Source organism: Melampsora larici-populina, assembly GCF_000204055.1.
Source record: "Melampsora larici-populina 98AG31 unplaced genomic scaffold MELLAscaffold_61, whole genome shotgun sequence".
NCBI classification, from domain to species: Eukaryota; Fungi; Basidiomycota; class Pucciniomycetes; order Pucciniales; family Melampsoraceae; genus Melampsora; species Melampsora laricis-populina.
Genome location: NW_006768825.1, coordinates 441,393 through 465,293, shown reverse-complemented (window position 1 = coordinate 465,293; position 23,901 = coordinate 441,393). Strand labels below are relative to the sequence as shown.

The 23,901-nt window shown below is 39.3% G+C and overlaps 6 protein-coding genes across 6 annotated transcripts; 2 read left to right on the top strand and 4 right to left on the bottom strand.

Moving 5' to 3' along the window:
• Window positions 1-4,699: 4,699 nt before the first annotated feature.
• Window positions 4,700-5,398, bottom strand: MELLADRAFT_93828 (uncharacterized protein; the record flags this gene model as incomplete). Its single annotated transcript, XM_007416495.1, has 3 exons — window positions 4,700-4,859; window positions 4,932-5,026; window positions 5,171-5,398. The coding sequence occupies 3 exons, from the start codon at window positions 5,396-5,398 to the stop codon at window positions 4,700-4,702; spliced, it is 483 nt and encodes a 160-aa protein (XP_007416557.1).
• MELLADRAFT_68053 (uncharacterized protein) lies at window positions 5,365-7,906 on the top strand (the record flags this gene model as incomplete). Its single annotated transcript, XM_007416517.1, has 6 exons — window positions 5,365-5,406; window positions 5,893-6,335; window positions 6,420-6,430; window positions 6,523-6,594; window positions 6,668-6,772; window positions 6,831-7,906. The coding sequence occupies 6 exons, from the start codon at window positions 5,365-5,367 to the stop codon at window positions 7,904-7,906; spliced, it is 1,749 nt and encodes a 582-aa protein (XP_007416579.1).
• Window positions 7,907-9,056: 1,150 nt separating this feature from the next.
• MELLADRAFT_123965 (uncharacterized protein) lies at window positions 9,057-9,941 on the bottom strand (the record flags this gene model as incomplete). Its single annotated transcript, XM_007416494.1, has 5 exons — window positions 9,057-9,188; window positions 9,259-9,391; window positions 9,445-9,491; window positions 9,559-9,625; window positions 9,736-9,941. 5 exons carry the CDS (start codon window positions 9,939-9,941, stop codon window positions 9,057-9,059), a joined length of 585 nt encoding a protein of 194 aa, XP_007416556.1.
• A 1,339-nt stretch (window positions 9,942-11,280) lies between these two features.
• Window positions 11,281-12,192, bottom strand: MELLADRAFT_124032 (uncharacterized protein; the record flags this gene model as incomplete). Its single annotated transcript, XM_007416493.1, has 5 exons — window positions 11,281-11,466; window positions 11,540-11,618; window positions 11,698-11,741; window positions 11,820-11,877; window positions 11,975-12,192. The coding sequence occupies 5 exons, from the start codon at window positions 12,190-12,192 to the stop codon at window positions 11,281-11,283; spliced, it is 585 nt and encodes a 194-aa protein (XP_007416555.1).
• A 1,512-nt stretch (window positions 12,193-13,704) lies between these two features.
• On the bottom strand, window positions 13,705-14,971 carry MELLADRAFT_112102 (uncharacterized protein; the record flags this gene model as incomplete). The annotated part of the gene is made up of 5 exons (XM_007416492.1): window positions 13,705-13,746; window positions 13,830-13,991; window positions 14,071-14,149; window positions 14,225-14,669; window positions 14,752-14,971. 5 exons carry the CDS (start codon window positions 14,969-14,971, stop codon window positions 13,705-13,707), a joined length of 948 nt encoding a protein of 315 aa, XP_007416554.1.
• A 5,600-nt stretch (window positions 14,972-20,571) lies between these two features.
• MELLADRAFT_23775 (uncharacterized protein) lies at window positions 20,572-22,295 on the top strand (the record flags this gene model as incomplete). Its single annotated transcript, XM_007416518.1, has 5 exons — window positions 20,572-20,636; window positions 20,708-21,449; window positions 21,524-21,650; window positions 21,720-22,033; window positions 22,107-22,295. Coding segments are annotated over 5 exons (1,437 nt in total), but the record flags the coding sequence as incomplete, so codon positions are not given.
• Between the last annotated feature and the right edge of the window lie 1,606 nt (window positions 22,296-23,901).

Genomic DNA, 23,901 nt, shown 5'->3' with positions numbered 1-23,901 from the left:
GGTAGATGCGAAGTGGTAGAATGTGAAGCGAGGTGAGCTGAGCTGAGAAACCTTCAAAGAGATGTGACTACATATAGATACGTCTGGTTGGGATTTTCAACCAAACGTGATTTTCTTCAATGTACCCTAAACGGAGTTTAGTTGATGAAAAATCAATTTGAACAATAAACTCATTTGCCCCGGGGCAATGTACCTGGGGTCAAACGGAGTTTACAATTTGTAATCGCAACCAAACGTACCCTTACATACAACAACAAAACAAACTACATTTTGTTGACACTTAAATCACACTCTACAGTAATGGGCATGGTGAGGCATGGTGAATTTTGAGATAAGGGCTTCAGCTACACAAAGGTTCAATTCTCTAGCACTGAGGCTTTCTGAGATACTTCAATGTAACAGACCTATCTAAATCAAAGGTTGGCTTCTAACTCTGGAGGCTATTTTCTGTGGCATTACATTTCACACCACAGCATTGAATTTGCAAATAACCCTGGCCCATGCTTATATATTTTCTAAGTGCTTGGCACCTTGAGGCAACAAACTCAACCCAATCCTGACAATCCAAGTCATTCCACACTACCACCAGGACTTGTACTGAGACTTTACAATCACAAGGCTGGACTTTAAGTTTTGGGAGTTAGAAGTAATGGGCATTTTGACCACATCTTTGTGGTGAGTTTGTCTGTTCATATCCTTTCATTGTATTCAGGTAGAGGTTATTGAAGTCATTAATTTGACACTTGTGAGCTTGCTGCACTGACAATCAGTTAAATTGGACCTGTTTTGAATTGATTTACATGCTGCTTCTTATCATTAAATTCTCCTTGGTCATGACTTCCAACTAGGTTTTACATGCTCAAGGATGACCCAAGACCACCTCAGGAGGGAGATTGGAATAGGTCTTTAGTCAACATATATCACCTGAACATGTATGGCCTGACAAACATATATAAAGTGAATCAAATTCTTTGAAAGCCCTTGGAATCTCCTTTATTGTCTTCTTGTTCCCCTTGATTAAGCCAGTTTTTAATGAAGTTGAAAAATATAATAAAAATCACTGTTATGTTGATCATATCATATCAGTCCCATGACCACAAGATTGGTTATCTGTGGAAATAGTACAGAAAATATACCTAATGTAAACTTGTCCCTCAGACATTGAAGTCTTTGACTTGTCAACTTTATGAACATTTCAATTAAATGAGAGATGTAATAGAATTCTCAATAAGTGATAATTCTTTTGCTCAAAAAACTGAGCCATGTGTAGTAATTAAGTGGAATTTCCACTGGGTGAAAACAACACTAAGAGAATCAAAATGGCCAGATCTCAAGATGGCAAAACACCAACAGTGTATCTAGAACCACAGATATATTTCAAAGCTAGGCCTAGCTCAAGAGCTCATCAGAAATCTAACCCCAAGTATAAAAGAAAAGAATTGTAACAAAAAAAATGTAATAAAGAAGAATAAGGAAGTTTCAGTCAATTCCATTCAGTTTTGAAAAATACAGCTTCCTTTTTGCCTGCAGCACTGCAAAGATCTGCTTCAGAAAAGCACCACTTTCAGCCATTTTTTTGCTGAGAAAACTTTTCAACCTGCTCTGAGAGCTACCAAGCTAAAGTGAGCTTGATTTTCACTGGGCTTCTCAAATCATGGTTTGCAGCACTGGGCTTCTCAAATCATGGTTTGCAGCACTGCGCAATGCTGCAAGCCAGCATTGGCTTGGTGATCTTCAAGCTCAAGGGGATAAAGATTGGCCCCTATAGGTATGTAGTTTTGTAGTTTTCTCTTCCCTTTGAGCCAAAGTTGGTGAATACTTGCTCATAACAACGTATCCTGATCCATCTCATGGAATCTCCCAACTTTGAAAAGCGGTTTGCAGAAATGGAAAGCAGAGGGATGTATATGAACGCAGTAGCTTGGGATCAAGGCTATGGTACTGTCATCAAGAGCCACAAGAGTGATTACAGCCAAAAGTACTGCATATACTTCAGGTGCAGCTGTGGACAAGCAGTCAACTCTATGGCAAAGCTTTGCAAAAGCTTAACAAAAATGATGCTGTGTACCTTTGACATCTCCCTCAATACATACCAGAGAGCTTGTCAATGGGTTGTGCAACAGGACATCCAAAACCCTACTAAACATAAACACAACTACAATCCTTTCAACTAAACCCAAAGTCTTTAAAAAAAATTAACAGACCTCCCACAGTTTCTTGGACCAAAATGGTCTTCTCTCATTTGCTGGCTGTTGTGGAGGGCAGATTAGAGGACTGATAGATTTCCCTTCTGGTTCAGGCACCAATTTTGTGACATCTAAAATGCCCAATATTGACAGAAAACTATGTGGCTGAAAGGCCAGACACCCATTCAAGCATCATTCCACTTGATTTCCAAAGCAAAGTGGGCTTACCACATTACTACCTCAGGTGAATGTACCCTCCAGTCACCTTTCATGGCCAGTTCTAGAGGTATTGAACTATGTGGCTTGTCAATTTCCCACAGTCATAGGCATTGAGTTCACCCACAAGACAAATTGGTTCAATCTCCCCCTCCATCATATTGTTGGTACAACTAACACCCACATAATGTTCATGGTGGCTCTATGGTTCATGTGCATAGTGAGGTTCAGGATCCATACATGGGGCCTTTGGAACAACTAAAGTTGGTAGACTGGTATTTGAAGGCAAAATGGAAGACACCAGGTCAGATCCACTGCAAACCATTCCTACAACTACAACCTCCACTAAAGGTCCTTCTACTAGCACAAATTAAGTTTGAAAGGATCCTACTAGCGCCAATCAAGGTCAAAGCAACAGGAATAGGTCATCTTTGACTCACCATACAAACAAAATCAGGTTGTCAATTCCACAAACCTCCTGAGTCCCTGTAACAATCCAGACCTTACTCTGTACAACACAAATGGTAAGGTGTTTCCCAGTGCAACACACATATTGATCAATCACAACATTGGCAAGAATTGCAAGAGCAAGTTCACAGGTCCTCAACTGATTGGCTTCATGAAGCTCTGGAATTATTTCTTGCAAAGCACAACTTGTCCAAAATACAACAAAAACCTGGAAGCTGTTGAAGTCAGTGCTTGGCATCACCAGATCTTGGGTTATCATGAGAGAGATTGGCTTCCTGAAAGCAAGAATTTTGTTGCTGTATCAAATTTAACCTCTCATACACCAAATTTTGCTCATCAACCTCTTGAGTTGAGGGCAGCCACCATTGACTGAAGAAATTTTTAGAGGTGAGTAACAATTATTTTATCTCCTGTTTCAATACATTCAAGCAAGCTGAAGATTCTAAATAAAATGAGATATTTATTTCAAATGGAATCAAGAATCAAAAGAAGTTACATGGCCAACCTGAATGTTTCCAAGAAATGAATAAAGTTGTTACACACTATGCACACCAAAGATCAAGGGTCAGTACCAGCTTATCCCAAGTCTTTGGATAGGGAGTGAAGCAAGTCATTTTGTGGCACATGGGGATTGCCCTGTTCTCATGAGATCACACATGCTTTGACACAATCCAATTGCACCTCACCTTGACTGGCCAAGCAACAATTGCATATGACTCTGGAAATTGCTCCAGCTAGTCATCAAGGGTTACAGCTAGCAGTCCAATCAAATCTCAACCACCTTATCAAACTTCCAGATTATTCACTGCACAAGTTTCATGAAGAGCTTGCCACACTCAAAACAGGGAACCATTCTGTGATTCTGATTCAAGACAATGTGATGAAAGCTCATAATCATGGTTGCCCTAGTCAGAAACACCAATGGAAATAAAGCATCAGTTATGTAGTCCAAGAAAACAAAGAGTCTTGTCCTTCGAAATGTGGCTATTGTCATGAACCAGCCATTGTCAGGACACACTCCCCATGTGACTCCCTCATTTAGATATAGATGTCTTGGATAGTGCTCCAGAATCCAATCCCAGTGATTGCAACAAACTTTCTCTGTTCCTGTTGCTCAAGCCAGCACTGTTCAAGGAAGAAAGAATAAGGAAACACAATCGCCCAAGGCTGTCTCAGTTGCTCAAGAAGCAATTTTCAAACAACCAAGCTGGTCACTCAAATTGTTTCTCAACTAACCAAAGCTCTCTCAATTTCTCAACCAACCAAACTGGTATCTCAACCAAGCAAGCCTGTGCAAATCCCTTGTAAGTGTACCACATGCAGGGAGCCGGGTCATTGCTTCAATTGTTGCGTTCAAAGAGTCATTGAAAATGAAGTCACATCTATTGAATCTTTAACCTCAACCACTGTGAAGGAACCAGCAAAGGCAACTTCACTTGCTGTTTTGAATCAAACATCAAGACATCAAATGAAACTGTGACGTCAACAACTGTCAAATCTATCAAGGCTTCTACACACACAATCCTCTCACCATCAAGAAGATTCTGATTCTGACAACAGCAGCATCATGCCTCTTTTTTCTGACACTGACGACAAAGTCCTGTGTCCATCCTGTGAAGACCCTCTTCCAGTAGAGCCATCCCAAAAACTTCTGCCAATCAAGGCAGTTCTCTCGATTTGCATAGTTTTTCCGTTGCTACGAATACGATGGAACCATTGAATGAACACGCATAATATTGTTTCAATACATCAAGCTTACTGACCATTAGAGCCATGATAGCACACGAATCTTACAATCCTCTCTTGAAACCACAGCCTGACCTATCTCATCATTTCTCGTCTTTGGGACGATGATCCAATATCTTTACAAAATGATCATCACCCAACGCGTTTGATATTTCATCACGAATTAAATCCATCATACGACCATCATCTCTAGCATAAAACCAAATCTTCAATTCTCTATCATAATCAAACCTTTTAGGACCACTATACGATAAGATAATTATGATCAGCATAAAATATGAGCAAAAATCAGGACATTGGGAGCAAAGGACTAACGAGATTGGTGAAGAGAACCAAATTTGTTTACTTGGTGGTTGTTTGTTTATTACATAAGTTCCTGCCTCTCCCATTGAGAAGGTTAAAACTCCACTCTTTCCACAAGTTGAAGACTAATAGTCAGTTCAAATCTGTTTTATAAAAAAACAAAATTCCAATTTGGGCCCCTTCTCTTGGATGGTTTTTATTTGTGCTTCAAAGGTTTTCACAAAGACTTATAAGTAATGATTTTCACTCACTGAAAAATCAAGATCCCAACCTTCTACTTTTGGATGTCCAGATTCAATCAGTGCTTCTAGAGATTCGGTGAGTTGATGCAATGTTTCGTCAGAAATTTGATGGTATTCTTGGATATTTAATTCTCTGATAAGATACCGATCGATAAACCCCGGCCGCCAATAAAAAACTTCAATAAGATTGGGTCTGCTGAAAGATGATGGCAGCTCTTTGGGCTTTGAGGGAGACATACGAGATGGTATGTAGTTTCGACTCCTTTAAGGCTTTCGAGTCACTTGTTGAGGATGCATCTGAACTGATGTTTCTTGACTGATTGAAGAGAGTCCTGATTTGATGGTATCGATTAGGGATTGCAATTGAATTGATTTTTTTGATTACGCCAGAATTACAAAACGAGTGACTCGAGTTAACGCCTCTAGTTGAGATAGGCATGAGTTGATGCTGATATCTTTTGAGACCAGTAGAAATTGAATTTCTCATCATTAATGAGACTTGAGTCATCTTTGAATTTGCTCAGTCTTCTTGAATCCGACTTTGCTCAACTTTCAAAGTATTTCAAGGCCACCTGTTCAGCTTATGTCACGCCTGGGTCATTCTCACCATCGAATTCCTTTGTCGTGTGATATCTCTGGTTTAAGGAAGTGTGTTGTGTAGTTGACATCTAGCTGACACTTCACAAGTCAGTCAACTGTGAAGCTATCGAGTCGCTGAGTTGTCCCTGTAGTCTTCATCGACTCACAACCATCAAGTTGATAGATCATCACGCGAAGTCCACAAAACGAACTCATCTCAAATATTCCTGGCCATGGGACGTAAGAAGAGAGGCGACTTAGAAGAGGAAGGTCCAAAGAACGCGACAGCATCACCTGGACCAGCTTCCAATGTTGGACGAGCAGCCAAACAACCCAGAATTGTTGCTCCACAACGAAAGAAGAGACTTTCAGATGAATCGGAACCAAAAACGAATCCTCGTAACTCTAAACGACCGGTTAAAACAGGGAGACCTGCTTCAAAGACGAAGAAATCAAAAGTTACTGAATCGATGGAGGTGGTGAAAGAAGTGGCGGAGGAAGAGGTCGAATTGAAGGAAGATGTTGATGAAGTATCGCCTGAGATTCAAAAAGAAGAACTGGCAAGAGAAAAACTATTCGCGGAGATACAAGAGGAGTGAGGGCTCAGTAATTCATTACAGATTGTTCAAGCTGAAATTTATATTTGATTTTCGTATCTCAACTTGACTTTGGATTTCAGATATTATGATAGTAAGCAGTATACCTCTCAAATCTGAATCAAGATCGAATCCAAAGGACGAAAAGAAGCTGAAAAACTTCATGTTGTCCTTTTCTCGGACTAGTTGTCGAAGAACTCCCTTTGGAATTGGATAGAAACTTTACCTTGATTCGTGAGATGGATGTCAATGTGGAAGGTAAGGACCAAAATTTCGACATGATCTTCTTGTCTGTTTAGTATCTGATCAACTTTCTTGTTCATACTGATAGAATGTTCAGAAGAAATTCACGAGGATTTATATGAATACCTTCAAGTTGCGCAAACCATCAACCATCTTTCAAAGCCAGAAAACAATGAAGTTGAGGGACCTTCAGGTGTGCCAATATACTCACCTTACACAATAAACCTGATATGCTCACTGATGCTTCTCAGTTCCCGGTACAGCACCTTCACATCTTACTGAAGAATCGACTCAACTTCCAGCCGAATTTGTATATTCTCTATGGAGTGAACTTGCTAATAAGATTTCAAAAGTTCAAAAACTATCTCGAGATAAACTCGATCTCGCAGAAAAAGTTTATGAAGGCCTTGATCGACATCTCCGACGAATCGATGCTGAACTCGATAAATATCCAGATCTAGAAGATCAAGATCAAACTGGAGAGAAGAGTGACCAAGGTGATCAATCTATCAATCCGACCGACCTTCCAACTCTCTCTCAGAATGAGCAACCTGCCCTCGGACCCGAACCATCCCCAATTGTCAATGAAGCTGAAGCCTCTGTTGGCCAAGTCAAAGCACCGTCTAAGCCGAACAAAAGGAAGAAGTCGAACAAGCTGATCAAAAACCTTAGATCACTTTCTACTAAATCCCCTCGACTATCATTCCTGGTTTCCAAACCTCAAGATATCCAAACAACCGACCTACCTGATACATCTACCTCCATGAATGGCTACAGTATTGGCGCACCTGAAGCCTCTTCCTCAGATCTGGTGCCTGACGGAGTTAGAAAATCCGATCGACATTCACCTCGTCTTCAGACCTTATCAAATCTTAGTCCTCGAAAACCATCTATCATCAAGCTTACCGGGATCTTTGCAGATCCACAACCCTCCGCTGGACCCTATAGACCCGAAACCTTATCGATGTCACCTTCAATGACAAACACTCGAGTTCCTAGCCCTAGTCGACAAACCCAAGGTAGTCCGACCCTTTTTGTTCCTCAGATCCATCCAGAACAGACAACGGTAGATATGAGAAGAAGTAGTCCGGTCCTGAGAGAACGTAGATCAGTAAGCGCTTCGATTGAAAAGAGAACAAGGACTCCTAGTATATCAAATCGTAAAAAGGTTCAAGAAGATTCGCAGAATTCGAATGTGATGTTAGATGGAGAATTATCAAGTCTGGCCGAAGAAGAAAAACCGTATTGCTATTGTAACAAAGTATCCTATGGAATCATGATTGCATGTGATAATGAGAAATGTGATGGAGGAGAATGGGTTAGTTGAACTTTTTATTGTTACGATGAAAATTCGTTTTAAGTCATCGAAAGATAATCTTGACTTCAAGATGATAATTTAAAGAGAAGTTGACTGATTATTTTGGATTGATTTTGGATTGGATTTGTAGTTTCATATGGATTGTGCAGGATTAACAGAAGAACCAGGTGAATCAGATTGTTGGGTATGTAAGAAATGTGAACAGAATGTAGCTTTGGGTCATCATCATCAAAAAGGAAAACTTAATAAAAAACGAAAACGAAATTTAAAAGTACCATGAATGAGGAATTTGTAAAAGATCGAGATTTCGATGTTTTCAGTTTGCTAATTCAGGATGTTTGAGGTAAAGAAATGTAGTGGGAGTAGATTTCAAAAAGGTTTGGAAGCTGGATTTTTTTATGGTTCTGAGCACATTGTACACCAGACCCGAGGAAGAGGTTTCAGGACCATCAATACTATAGTCATTCATGGAGCCTGTCACTGTATCGGGTACAACGCTGTGTGGTTTGGATATGATGAGGCTTCGGAACGGTTCAAGATAGTTGAGGGAGTTTAGTAGTATGAGACAAACTTGACAAAGTAGACATTGAGTACAATAGACACCATCAAAAAGAAGAGCCCCATAACATAAGAATCGACTTGTGCTTTCTTTGTTTTTCAAAGAGGATCTCATCATTTGTATCATGTAGTGAATCGTTTGCATATATTTTATTCGAATGATTATTGGTCTCCACCTTGGGGTAAAGGTGGATTGTATAAGTTCAACATTATCCTCGATCAGAAGCTATATAATTACTGCAGTTCGGTCTTCCTCACCTGTCTCATCAGGCCTTTTTCCCATATTCGATAAGCATGGCAAGAACCAGAAATGATGAAAAAAGTTGGATCTCAATGCAGGAATGTAAAACCCCTTTTACATTTACAATTGCAATCAAAAGGCGTGTGATCACTTGGATTTGTTTAGCCTTTGACCCATTGATGGTGTTGCGATTACACTACAAGCCTCTTAACACGCATAATGAAATTTAAAAGGATTGAACAAGTATCATTTGAACGACATGAGACCCTTGTTCAATTTTCATTTGGGGCAGCTTACACAGAGGTAAATCAGAAAGTATAGCAGCAATTGCATGATGGAGCTTTAAATCCTCAACCGACTTCAACCCCCATGTGCCTGAATCTCCTGGTCCAATTCTGCGCTACAAGCCTGAGGAGAATCACCTTGGCCGTCTAGATATCCAAGAAGATAAGGTGCAAACAAAGTGCCGCCAGGCGGGAGTGGGCCCAAGTTCTGTAACAAAATGTTTGAAGATCAGTTGAGCATCACGCCGTGATTGAAAAAAATTAGAATCCTGACATACAATACCAGCGGGGAGCACGTAATTTACGCAATCTGGTTGGGGGGGCGAGAATATTACTTGACTGAACCTATTGTCATATGCTGCGTTAATCGAAGCCTGCGCGATGCTAGGAGCATTCCTGTAAAACAAACCACTTTGTTAGAGATGCTTCAATGTACATATATACTTGTCACCAATACTACATACCCATTGATACCCCCCACCGGGTTTTCAGAGCCATCGAGAGGCTTGATCTGTTGAGAAACCCATGATTCAGCGCGTTGAACCCATGGGCAGATGGATGGTGTGTAATGAACTCACTGTACAAGTGCGACAAATGACGCAGCCTGGTCGAGGAGCTGGGGCAGTATACAAGTAATCTATAGCACTGTGTAAACACGGTCGGCAAATGCGTTGATCAAAGTTAGAATTGATCGCTTCAGTATAGGAATGCCGGTGAATGTAAGTTTCTAGCTAAATAGAGAAAGGAAAACTGACGCGAAGCAATCTGCCGCATTGCCTGTTGCTGATTCAACATCATCGCTGATATGGCAGGTCATATTCGCCGTCTGTCTTTTTTCAAGAATAGTAGGTTGGCGAGCCTCCTCAGATGCGAAGGATCGCACCGATACTCGGCCATCTGTGTTTGCTTGACCAGAGATGAAGAACTGACAAAGAACTATAAGTGCTAAGAAGTTATTCATGTTTTGTGATAAAGATGGACAATTGAGCATAGATTTGTAAGGGGTTATATTCGGCTCATGGGAGGAATATCAGCTGGTAAGAGGGCACCGTTTTATACTACATCGCAAGGTGTCAGACGCGACCGAAGCCAGGGAAAAGTACTGTCTTCTCGAAAAGCTTTTCCAAGTTTTCCCGCCAAATTGCTCGAGTTTTGCGGGAAAACTCGGACAAGCTCTTCGAGAACGACAGTACAATTCACTTACAAGAGATGTCGTGAGTATTCGAGACACCCATGTATGTACCTTCCTCGATCATGATGACCAGCAGGGTGGACTCAGGTCTGTGATGACTTCACAACGCACCATGAACACATATATGCCGCTCTACGGGTACATATCTATCCGCGCGATTGCAAGGTGAATCCTTCATCACGATGTCGAATAATCAAAATCTTTTATGTACAAACACCAGAGGGGTGCATAAATCTTAATCGAGTCGTTTGACTGCACTGACTGCACTGACATGCCCGCTCTTCAGCGCTCCATATCATTCATGTAGCGGTTTCAAGCAGAATTTGTGTCAAGGCACTCCGACATAAGATACTTCTCTAGTCCTTGACCAGACCTGGCAAAACTAAAAGTTAACGACATCGAAGCCGTACTCTGTGGTAAGAAAGCAGCGATAGAACAACTCGTGATTGTATTTGCTTGATATCATGTAATTCACTGATGATAGTGGAAGTTCCTATAAGGATCGAGGCTAAGACTCTCTAAGATGGCATTTTCCATGCTGACAATTTATTGACCTGGGCTCAATTATGCATGCTGTGATAACATGTAGATCGTTTGTAATCGTTGAAACACAGAGTATGCTTATGAATTTGACTTGAATGAAACGAAACAAAATGCTGGGACACAGTTGTTGAGATTAAGCGTTACCCTGTACAGCCTGGCGCGCCCAATCATCATCCTCGGGGGTACAGTGGGTAAACCCGAGTACATACGTGTTCCAAGCCAGTCCGCATAGAGGTTTGGGTCCGAAATTTTTGAGAAATTTTTGCCATTTTTTCTGCTTTTTTTGGCGGGAGAGTAAGGTTGAGGGGTGGTGTTAGGCTGCAAAACTTTTGGTTTTTTTTAAAAAAAAAGCAAATTTGGTTGTTATTTGCCACTTGAGCAGCCATATTCATTAAATTATAGGCCTAGTGCGCCGCTAAGTAGCTAGATAGGTACCTAATCGAGGCCTAGGTCCGAAAATCCAAACCTCTAAAAGAGTAAAATCATATTTTTGGTCTCCAAAACCATATTCCTAGATTCATCAAAGCAATGCCTTTTCAATGGTCTGGGTGCCAGTCTCAAACATTCAAATTGAGTGCCCCGACATTGACCCGAAAGGTGAAATTTGATTTTGCAGGGCAGGTCGGAACACGTACTCGGGTTTACCCACTGTACACGTGATGACTTGCTTGCTAGGGGTATCATTATCATAAAACAGTACCTGGATTGATTTACCAAGATCCGCGGATGGTGGGTCTGGTAGGTTGCTCCTCTATCAATTGGTAGTGTTGTTAAAGCTAGTTAGGGTTCAATTCTGATTTGCAGGAGAGAGACGTATGACTTACAGGCTTGACTGGGTTATCAACCAGACATTCATCATTGAGCCTGACGTCCATTATGTGTCTAACGACACTGGGTGAGGCGCTGAAAGAACAAATGAATATAAACATTTTCATATTTGAACTCTAGGAAAATTAGTTCGACTTGTCACATAGAGACTCACTCCTCAAACACGGCGTTTTCACCGGACTCCGTTTCGACAAACATCTGTACGAGATGAGTCAATCAGCCAGTCAACTCTATAAGACCTAGCCTCGCGGTTTGCTCATCAAACACCCTACTCACAACTATATCCTTGAAGTAAGCACATGGGACATGGCGTGAGATCAAAGCAGTCATGCATCTAATCAAGGTTCCAACAATGGATACGAGTCAATCGATAAGATTGATAAAGCAAAGAGGATATCTTTTAAAATGAAAAAGAGTTGATAGTGACTAACTTGTTGTAATCTTTCAAATCAAATCTAGTGCCGTCGGGACCTGCAGCAGGACAAAATACGGAGTTTTTGGTTGTCGATAACGTGCGCTTGGAAAGTTTGTTCGGGCGGTTCGATTCAAAGCCAGTCAAATCACGTCCTTCGAGTTGATCGACGGATTTGGGATAACCCATCACACCTAACGCTTGTAAGAGGAATCCAAGAAGAAACAACAATCTCATGATGACAAGAGCTGGAATGTGGGTACGAAAACAATTGTAATTGGAAAAGTAAGAAGGATTTGAAGGACGAGGAATTGGCGTTTGAAGAAAGGATCAGGGACTTGAAGCTACTTGAAGAGATATCCGGATTGTATACTGACTGAAAGGTACATAAATAGAAATTTCACATACGTAGCAAGAGATCCATCGAGCCAAGTGAGTATAGCAAGGTACATATTGCAGCCAGCTGTCAAACATGACGATGTACTTAAATATCATTTCCTCGTGCGACATCGGCAGGGTCTTAATTGAGTTGCATTGTGCAAGCAGCAATATACGAGGATATATATGTATGGCCAAATTCCCAGGCAACAGTAAACTTAACAAAGAATTTAACCCTAGGCTCTCAGCCCAGGATTCTCTCCCAAATCTTTCTCTTACTCGTTTTAGTATCTTACTAAGTATTATAGTACTTAAGTTTTACTTTAATCCCATTTCAAGATGTCCCGCCTTCAGCAAGTCTGAGTCAACAAAAAAGTTGTACGACAAACCCTTAAATTTAACGCGATGACGGCGTGATGCTCCGCCCACACCGGGTACTTTTTATGTATCTCATCCTCTCGGCATGGATGATAATCAGGGTGATGATCATAAAGTTTGTAAGCAGACCTTGGCTGATGATATTTTTGTGAATGGCGGTTGAGAGTTTGGAGCTTCATCATGTGATTGCTGTTGTGTCTTTCTTACATCTCTGCGTAGCCTGACCACAATGGAGCCTCATTTAAAACTTGAATTTAGTCAAGATCATATTTCTTCATCTTGGCTACAGTATGCTTTTGTACTCTTTTGTATGGCTATCTTTTTCCAGTCAAATTGGTTGATGTTCCATCTTTGGATTTTTGAGGGATAATATCACATTATGTCCAAACTGAAAGTTCTATACCTGAATGTGTTGAGATCATTTTCTTGAACAATGCAGAAAGTTGTCTTCACTGCCAACAAAGATGCCTCGGATTGTAAAATCCAAGGCGCCAGCAGTGCTTGATAGAGAAGAGCAAGTAGTAGTGGTTTCAGCTTGAGCAAAGAGCAAGAGCCAAAGGTGGAAGAAAGGTTTAGCTCTATTCAATATCATATTTGGTGTCATCGTCTTTCTTCACGGGGGATATAAAGGTGAAGAAAAATCTGATCATGGAGCTTGGTAGGTTGTGGAAGATTATATATAGGCAGCTTTGTTTTCTTCTTACGGGAAGCTCATCAAGCAAGACTAACAACCAAACTCTGTGTGAGTTGATAAATGCCCTTGGGTGGGGGTGTCAGGATTGCATCTGGTCAAGTGATTATGACATCGTAAATTTGATGAAATTATGCAAATCAGTAATGAAATTGTGACATAGGTTCAAATGAGTTTTGCACAATGTAGGAAGAAAAAGATTTAGAATTCTACACAATTGTTCCAGTTACAACACTATCAGGACGGAAGATCAAAAGAAACAAAAGATGATGAGATTTGGGTGAGATTTGCGAGTCATTGATTTACATATCATCCACAGAGTAACTATAAGCTTCTGCTTTAGTCTAAGATCCCAAAAAAGTAGTTCATGATCAGTGAAACAAATAGTAGTGATCGAGAATGAAACCCTGGGAATATCATACTCAACTCGTTTTTTATCATTTCCAGTTGCAAAGAGTTTTTTCTCAAATCCATTTGAACGGTCTACTCCATCCCATCTATAACCCGGAGGAATTCCATATCGATTAGGCGGTGGTGGTGGACCATTGTATTTAGGTCGGGTTGGCTTGGAGGTCGATTTGGATGGTTTCTATGTTCACATCAAGGTTTAAAATTTACTCGGAGGTCAAGAATCAAAGTAGAAATGAATGAAAATCCAGATCACTCACAGTCAAGAAACCAGCTGCAGGATCATTCCAGCGTTGAACACCCTTCATCTCTTGATTCATCTCTTGATCGTTAATCGTTCTATGAGATATTCCAAAAATAATCAGTGTAGGACTCGAAAACTAAAGGAAGGGCATAATCTCATGAACAACTTACCTTGCAAAAGGTTGAGCAGCTATCTTACTCAATTCATCGGCATCAGCTTTCTTACCATCCCTTTGTACCAAACCTTTTCCCCACTCCATCTTTCTCATAGCCTTTTCTAAATCTTTAGCTTGCCTTCTTTTTTCCTCAGCTCGAAGTTGTTTGGTATCAATCTTTTTACCTGATGAATCACGATAAACCGTTTCTTCTTCTACATCTTCTTCTGCTGCTCTTTGACTTTCTCTTATTTTTTGTTTCATTTTCTGTGATTTAAGATGAGATTTGATTTGATCAGCTGTTTGTAATCCTCCTGTGACTCCAGTTGTAACTTCTTCAACTATTTGAGGTTGTTCATCTTCTGCTATGTTTTCTTCATTGGTCTCCTCTGAAGGTTTGATGACTGTCCATTTTGATTCATTATTCGATTTTCCTTTAAACTTTGCAATCGTTTCGATCACTATATGTGAAAAAACGGGTTTCCAATCTCAGTTTAGTCTCAAGTTATAATTTGATGATCTTTTGGAAGATGATCTTCTCACCTGGTTCATTCTCTTCTTCTTCCACCTCATTCTTCCAACATGATTCATCTTCATCTTTCAAAATAAGCCCCGATGAAGTTTGACTTGTTAGATTACTCGGATCGTGAGTTTTCTTTTTACGTTTCTTTCGTGTTGAGCTTTCTGATGCAACAGATGATAAGATAGCTTCGGCTTTCGGACCTGACATATATTTGGAAGCGAGGTAGGCTTTCAAGTCCATGGTTAACTTTTTAATAATTTATTATTTCTTGCAGGTTTCCGATGATTTGTGGTTCAAGGTAAAGAAACGTTCATTGGTAACCTCATGAAGCTTGGCAAACAAACCTTTTTCATCCCATGTTACGCATCAGCCATCTCCAGGCTATGGCTTTGACAGTATGTGGTATGTTTATGTTATGTAATATGTGTTGTATGTTACATGTAGCTGTATGTAGGCTGATCAGCCACCACTCAGCCAACGCGACCAAATTTAAAGCTGAATTTGTTTTGAGCAACCACTTTACCAATCAACTTCGGTCATCATCACTTCGCTCACTATAAACCACTTCGACCATATTTCTACTCACTTCACCTTCTGAAGTCATTTCAATCTCTCGAGATCCCCGTTCGGCTACATGGTGAGTGAAGTGTTTCGACTCCAAAAATCTTACGACTTTTGATGATGACTCTTGTTTCTCCTTTGTTCGATCTACGTTTCCTTGAATCGTTTTCACTATCCTTTTCAAGCAATCTTATCATGGTGCCTGAAAGGGTGATCGATGCACATCGCATCATCTCAGATTTGCTTCAAGGTACGCGTTTCGAATGTCCATTGAATCCTGATCAATCATAACTTGTCTGATTCAACGCCTCTCCTCTTCACTCGATCGACTGCCTGGTCCTTGAAAAACGACAGCCTAGAACGAGAGCTTTATCCGAACTGAGACGCACACCACACCCACACATTACTCGAGCACACATCCGGACTGAAGAACGGTTCCACCCCCAGAGTTTAGCTGATTCGGCTGCATGTCGTATAGTGAATGACGGAATTGGTCAATCTGAAACTGATCAGCTCCTGACGCTTCGAACTGGTTCGATGATTGCAAGATTCTGCATCTAACCCTAAGTTCTTGCGACCCGAAGTTGATTTCAGTTGTTGGCCGAATCGAAAGTGTCGAATGATTCAGTTCCTTCTTCACCTCTTTTCTTGGACCTGTAAGCTTGAATGAAGCTTTGTCGGTTTCTTGCATCGGCGTTTTCATGGATTCATCTGGTACAGAAAGACGAACAAAAGTTTATTGCTTGGTCATACCTTTCATCTCTATGCTCTCGATTATCCTTCTTTTGATTGTGATTTGTTGTGGGAAACCACTGATTTTGAATCATACGATTGATCAAAGGGTCTATATCCCGCTATGGCTAGCTTAAGACTAGGACTGACTCTTGCTAAATTGTTTTCACGCTGGGCCGGTCTTGATATATATCCTCGCTCGACAATGTGCTTTCATCATCATCTATCAGTGGTCATTCGAAATTCCAAGAGTCTTGAGTAGATGGTGGCATCATAAGTGCTGATGTGAAACAGATTCCGATAAGCTCACTCTCTGGGATTAAGGCTGCTTGTCTTCTTTCTACATCCTTCGCTTGATCTGTTTATTCATGGTTCACATCTACTTCATGAGACTATCGATGATCTCGGCTCAAGTACTTGGAACGCGAGTGATCACGGGTGGCATGGTTGAGGTGCTAGAGATGTTAGTTGATCCGAACATCAGACCCTCAGTTGTCATTCTCTTATAACCTTGCGCGGAGTCGGAATGATGAGTCCGTTTCTAAGGAGACGCTGTCGAAGCCATTGATCATATATGATTGGAACTCGGTGGGATTACTACGACAGGTGACTAATCGAAAGAAGGTGAAAGAGAGTACGAGATAAAGGTCACTAGCCAATACTTTTTCCTTCTTCTTCCTGTTTGGGAATCAATCAGATGAATCTATGTAAAACTGCTATGGAGGCTTTCTAGGAGCCTTTTTTTTTGTTTTTTGTGTCCACTTTTTGTCTTTCTTGATCATAAAGATCATAAAAGTGGATTCAGAACTCGTTTCTTCTTGGATGGATGTGTGTCTCTGTGTATGTGTGTGTGTGGTGCTACGATCGAAGGGAGGATACGGTTTTTTGTTCGATGGTCTTGGAGCTCGCCGGTATGATGATTAAAATTGTAATGTCGTTCTTTTGCTTTCTGGCGATTCTGTTCCATTTACGAATTGAAATCCGGGTTACTGAATATCTCTTTTTGCTTTGTCTTTAGATTTCCTTGATAAATCATTTGAAGTTTATATTCGGATTTTGATCCTATCATTGGACTATTTTACATCTTTCTTATTCACGCGTCATGACGAAAAACTCACTAGGACCACCCAAAAAGTTATGCACATGAGGCATTAACTGATTAAGGAAAATCAAAACCACAAGAAACTAATGATCATCATGACGACGAAAGTGAAAATCAATGTACTAGATAAAACTTGATGAAAACAAAATGACAGGAGGATGAAATCCCTTAGGGGAATGATTCTAGAGTTACGTTGCTCGTTCCTGAGTGTTTTGGTTTTGGAAAACGTTTTTTTTTCTTAGGATTGATTTGATCGATTAGTTTGATTGAGATCTTGGGATTATTGGAAAGTTTTTTTTTTCAAATGGGGTCTTGGATGTGAGGAGTTGTTACATCTTCTTTTTCGAGGATGTTTCTTATACTCTCCGAACGCTTTTTTTGTAAACTTTTTTTGTTTTGTTGTGAATTTCATATGAAACCGAATTCAGTTTTAGATATTTTTTTGTTCAACCGTGATGCGAGAACCTTGGTGCATTCTGCATTGTTGGGATGTAACTTGGTATTTTTTTGAGGTAATGAAGTGAATCAATGAGTGTATGTCAAAGGCTCAAATCACAGCATTTGGGCAACACGTATGATCTTGATTGAATTGTATTTTTGCACAGGAATAATCTTCCAGCTTGTGGCCAGTACTATTTTCCATTTTTATTTTTGCTCAAGAGGTCAAAACCATCTGTTCTGTCATGTACTTCGATCGATCTTATTTGTCATTCGGGCTCCTTGTGATTGTTTAGTTATGATGATGCTTGTTGATTAGTCTCTATTGAGAACGCTTGATGTATCACAACCCAACAAACCACAAGACATATGATGACCGTTGAATTCTGGTGTTTTGTGAGTCCAAAATTGAATAGGTTGAAGATACTCTTGACCACTCAAAATCTCAAATAGGGTTTTGAAAATCTGACTTGGTCAGATGAATCAACAGCTTGACTAATATTGTGATCTCAAACTATTCTCATTGGGTTTACCGTTTCAGTAATATTTACCAAATCTTGCTCACTGATCATCGTCAAAGGTGTACATCATATGTTCTCATCAACATATTTGATCAAAATGTGACGATGTTTGGGAATTTGTATGTTTCAAGATTCAAAGCCACCCATGCATACGGAAGCCGTGACGTGAAGTGACCGCCACGGTTTTTACAAAACTTCGGTTTTCAGTTTTCGGTTTTCAGTTTTCAGATTTTTGACTTTTCAGTCTTTTTGATTTCCAAACATGCATTTGCCTCAAGCCCCTGCATTAATAACACTACACTACGTTGCCCTTAGCAAAGACACTGTCATTTTTGCAGTCTAAAAGTGCCCCTTGCCTTGCACATTTGTGAGAAGTCTATGACGATGACCACATTTCTATTGTTGACAATTCCCACAAACAACTTGTTGAATTTCAACCTTCAAAAAGTACCCGGCCAGTCATCAAGACTAACAATCACCAAACGCAGATTTCACTCGATCAATTCAAAGACGATGGCGAATTGCTTCTTTTTCAAGAGCAACCAGTCCATGATGATGACATCCTGGTAAATGTTCAATCTCATCAACTCCGTTGGTGATCAAATCTACACAAAAACTATTCATATCAGTGGGAACGTGTCCAGCTGGTTAGGCGGTGGGAGTAAACTCAGAATTGATCGGGTTGTTTACGTTCAACGGTGAGATTATTGAATTGATTTTTTACGCGGTGAAAAATGTTGCTTTTCTTCCTCTCGAGGCTATTCGGTTCCAAAGCTTGAACCTACAAAATTGAGACTAATCATGTATATTAGCTTGATGATAGATTATTTGAAAGTTTCACCTCGCTTTTTTGCCTTTCTCAATCGCTTGTTTTCATGTTTATTGCAATGTCATTAATCTTGAGTCGGTGTATCTTGTTAAGGGTCTGCAACTAACAAGCTCGTCCTATGTTTGCTTGAATGGTTTGTGTCAGTATGGTTCCAAATACTCCTTTCTGGAAATACTTCTTTCTGATCTTCTTGGTGAAGATCAATAGTCTCATGGTCCTTATTGTCAAGATGAAGAGCTCAAAGAGTATGCGTTGATCACTATTAAATGACAAATTCACAACTTGGTTACATAGATCGTAGTATACACGAGGCTAGATAAGGCTAGATAGCTCTAATAAAGCATTCTCGAGTGATGACGACTCATCCTATGCTTTTTTTGCCAATGAACGTTTAAGTCAACAGACATACTGAAGGTGCTTAAGAAGTGAAAATGCACCTCCCATCTTTTACAATCAATATGAAGATCAAAGCTATGGTTCAGTTTCTCATTTGGTCTAAAAGAGAATGGAAACTGAACTCATCTGTGGAGGTTGTGGATGAGTTTGAGATATGAAAGCCAACGGGCTGTAGATTTGAAGGAAGCCTTTCAGCTGAGGTGGTGATTGATGGCGTCAATAGTGTTCGAGATGTTCGATCGGGTCTTCCAATGAGTCGAAACAAACTTGATCTTTGAGGCGATTGAATAAGTTTGGGCTTCCGTAGGAGATCAGAAATTCAAAAAAGACTGAAAAGTCGAAAATCTGAAATCTGAAAACCAAAAACCGAAAACCGAAGTTTTGAAAAAACCGTGGCGGTCACTTCACGTCACGGCTTCCGTACTTGCAGCTAGTTTCATAAACTTTTGATTGATTGCATACTTGAATGAAGTCATTAATTCTTGATCGATTTGTTTGATAGGTTTGTATGTATGTGAAGAAGCAACTCAAGAAAGGATTGATGAGAAGATTTTGATGAAGATGGCCAGAGATGAGTGAGTTGTGAACTGAATTAGTTTTGACTTGAGCTCAGCTTGTATTGAAATCCGCGGTAATATTCAAATTCAATACCCAATCTGTCACATTTCCCACGCTTGACCGTTGACTGTTGACCAAATGAAGAGAGAAGAGTCTGCCTACTTCCTTCCGTTGTCTGACTGCTTCTTCACTTCTTTACCTAATTTAATAAACTAATCGTCCATCCATCCATCCATCCATCCATTATCAACTTTTAATTTTAATCAAAATGTCTCAACCTAATCCTAACACCGATCAAGATCATTCAGATCAACTAAATCATCATCTTACTTTAAACCCGAAATCAAATTCACTACATCGATTCTCAAACGATTCCATCAATTCATCAAACCCTTTATCATTCACAAACTCATCGGCTTCTTCAGCTACTTCAATCGATTCACCTACTCATTCTAAACATTCAATTCAACAAAATCTAGACTTACCACCTCATTCTAGTATTCTTTCTAGTTTGAACCCAATCGTTTCATTTGATAAACCAATTGATCATCAAGTTTATGATAAATTCGGTTTAAATCATTCGGAATTCGGTTTTGATGCTTTTAATCAAAAGTATCGTTGGATCAGTCAATTTAAATCAAATCCTTCAAATCCAACATCGCTAACTGAGACAATCTTACATGGAGTCGAAGGTGAAGATTGTGAAGAACCTGGTTATTGGGTTTATCTTTCCACTTATTTTTCTTATCTGATCTTAATTCTACTAGGGTAAGTCTTTTAGATCTTAACTTTATTTTCATCATCAACTAAACTTACTTATCTCTTCTTGGATTTTCTAGTCATATTCGTGATTTCTTTGGAAAACGTTTCAAATCTGAAGCATTTCAACACTTGATGCCTCATAATGGATATGCAGCCTTAAATTCAGATTTCGATTCATTCTATACTCGTCGATTAAAAGCTAGAATGGAAGATTGTTTTGCTAGACCAGTTACCGGTGTAGCAGGTCGAACCATCACACTTATTGAACGTACAACAGATGATCATTGTGAAACTTTTCAATACACTGGCAATACCATCCAAGCTTTAAACATCTCGTCATACAACTATTTAGGATTTGCTCAATCTAAAGGATTTGTAAATTCATCAGTAGAAGATAGATTGAAAACCTATGATGTCTCTACTAGATCAGAAGCGGGTTTATCACCATTACAAATCCAATGTGAAAAATTAATTTCAAATTTCTTAGGAACAGAAGATGCCTTATTAGTTTCACAAGGATTTGCAACCAATTCCACTACGTTTCCTGCTTTAGGTTCAAAAGGAACTTTAATCATTTCAGATGAATTAAATCATTCTTCGATTCGATTCGGTTCTCGTTTATCGGGTGCAATGGTTCGACAATATAAACATAATGATATGGTAGATTTAGAGAAATTACTTAGAGAATCCATTAGTCAAGGTCAACCTAGAACTCATCGACCTTGGAAAAAGATTGTGGTCGTCGTCGAAGGTATCTATTCTATGGAAGGTACTGTGGTTAACTTACCGAAGTTGTATCTGCTTAAAGCGATTTACAAGGTTCGTTCTTTCGTCTCTCAAGTTCTCAGAGTTCTATTCGTAAACACTCATGAAACTCGATATCGCTTTTCTAGTTTTATCTGTATGTCGATGAAGCTCATTCTATTGGAGCATTAGGGCCCAGAGGTAGAGGTGTTTGTGATTACTTTGGATTGGACCCAGCCGGTACAGATATCCTAATGGGTACTTTTACAAAATCTTGTAAGCTCAAATCCTTCTCTTTCAACTTCGTTATTCAACCATCAAACTCATTTTTTATGTTTTGGTCAGTCGGAGCCAGTGGAGGATACATTGCAGGATCACATTCTACAATCCAAAGTTTACGACACCAAAACCATTCAATGATTTATTCAGAAGCCATGTCACCTGTAGTCTTACAACAAATCATTTCATCTTTATCTTTAATCATTGGAAACCAACAAGTGTCTAAACAGATCGGAGAACTTGATGAAGGTCAAGAAAGGTTAAGAAGATTAGCTTTTAATGCTAGATATCTTTCGTCTGGTTTAAGAAAACTTGGGTTTATTGTTTATGGAAATCGTGATTCACCTATTATTCCATTACTTATTTTTCATCCAGGAAAAGTAAGTCAATCATTCTTTTTCACCCTATTCTTTTTTTCTCTTCACTGATCATTGTTTGTTTTTTCATGATTAGATGTTACAATTCTCAAGAATGATGTTAAAAGAATACTCAATCGTAGTAGTAGTAGTAGCTTATCCTGCCACACCTTTAGTTTCATCTAGAGTAAGGTTTTGTGTATCTGCTTCACATACTAAAGAAGATTTAGATAAGGTTTTGATTGCTTGTGATGAGATTGGAGAAAGATTGGGATTGAAGATGTCTAAGAAATCGAATTCGGATGGAACTCAAAGGTGGAAGATTGAACAGGTTTTGAACAGATGGGAAGAATTGATTCAGGATTGATTGATTTTTTCTTTCCAGGTTTGTGATTCTTGGTTCTTGGTTATAAGGTCATCGGCTTCTTTTTTTGAATGATGAGGATTCTTTTTTTTGAATTATTTTTTCTGAGGATGGGGGGGGCGAGTTTAGAACGCATGCATCGTTTTTTTTTTATTATCTTTTCTTTCTGGCATTGTTTTTTTTTTCTTATTGATCAACAAAAAAAATTATGTAAAATGATAGATAATTTTTTTATTTCTTTCTTATAATCTTTGAAAACATGACGACCTTTTTTTTACAAAGCATTTGATGATTTTTTCCTCTTCTTTTTTCTTTTTCTATATCAAACTTTTTTCTCTTTTGTCTTTTTCTTTCATGTTTGTTTACTTGATGAATTTTTCTTTTTTATGAATCTTTTCTTTTATATAAATGGATTATATTTGAACTTTTTGAATAACTGATTGATCTAATTGAATTATATTGGAATGAGAGTTTGAGTTTTGATCGTGTGAAGGTAAGTTGAAAGGAATTGATTTGAGTTCTTTGACGTGTTGGAAAATTGAGTGTAGGTTTTCTTAGGGGGTTTATAAGCCAACAACCAAAGGTGATTGGAAATCTCATTCAAAGAGGTTTTGGTCTGTGAAGAATGTGATAAGTTTTTTTGTATATCTCTATGTCAATTCTTTAGGTGAATGTGGATGCTGAAAGTGGTAATTGGGAGGAAAGGTCATAGAAGATAAAGAAGAAGAAAATTCAAGGAGGAATTAAATGTGAAGGAATATCAATAAGAAGGAAAAATCAATTCAACAACTGTTTAAGGCTTATCATCTACTGAGGAATTCCCACTGATGTACACATGTCGCAAAATCAATAGAATTGATTCCTCATAACTGGAAAACTTGTTGACCATAGTGAAGCAAGGTGCTTGCATGAGTTTGATGGAGAGATATTATCAAGTCTTTTTTCTCATCAAGAAGAATAATGTAAATCAACATATATCCTATTACTAGGATTTGAAAAACCTTGGTATTGAAGAAAGTTAACAAACATATACGACTTACAGATTTTTGGAGGGTCTCTTATCAATTGGGATAATGAACACACTTTTTCTTGTCTTGAAAGTATGTTTGGTTTCAAATTATCTGTCTGGAATCTCATGTGGTTGTGTTCATAAATCAGCCACAAAGCTTCATGGCAAGGAGATTTGAGCATACCTGGACAGAGAGATATCGTGCTGCTGTGACCCTCTACTATCCAAACCCACAACCACTACCTGTGTCTTAACTCACCTGTAACATGTGACCCCTTGGTTGTCAAATATTAAGCAGGAAAAGACTTGAGTGTGTTTATTAGAGAGCAGGTGCACAAAGTGTTATTTGGCCCAGAGAGTCTTTAGTTTCCTTGTTCAAAAGGTGGAAGAATCCAAATAAAGCTTCCTACAAAATCAAATTGTCACAGCTTATTTTGGGCAAAAGTTGGTGGTTACTCCTTTGCTGACTATGGACTGTGCTCAAGGGTTGTGGAACTCTTATAAGGTTACAAGAGAGCA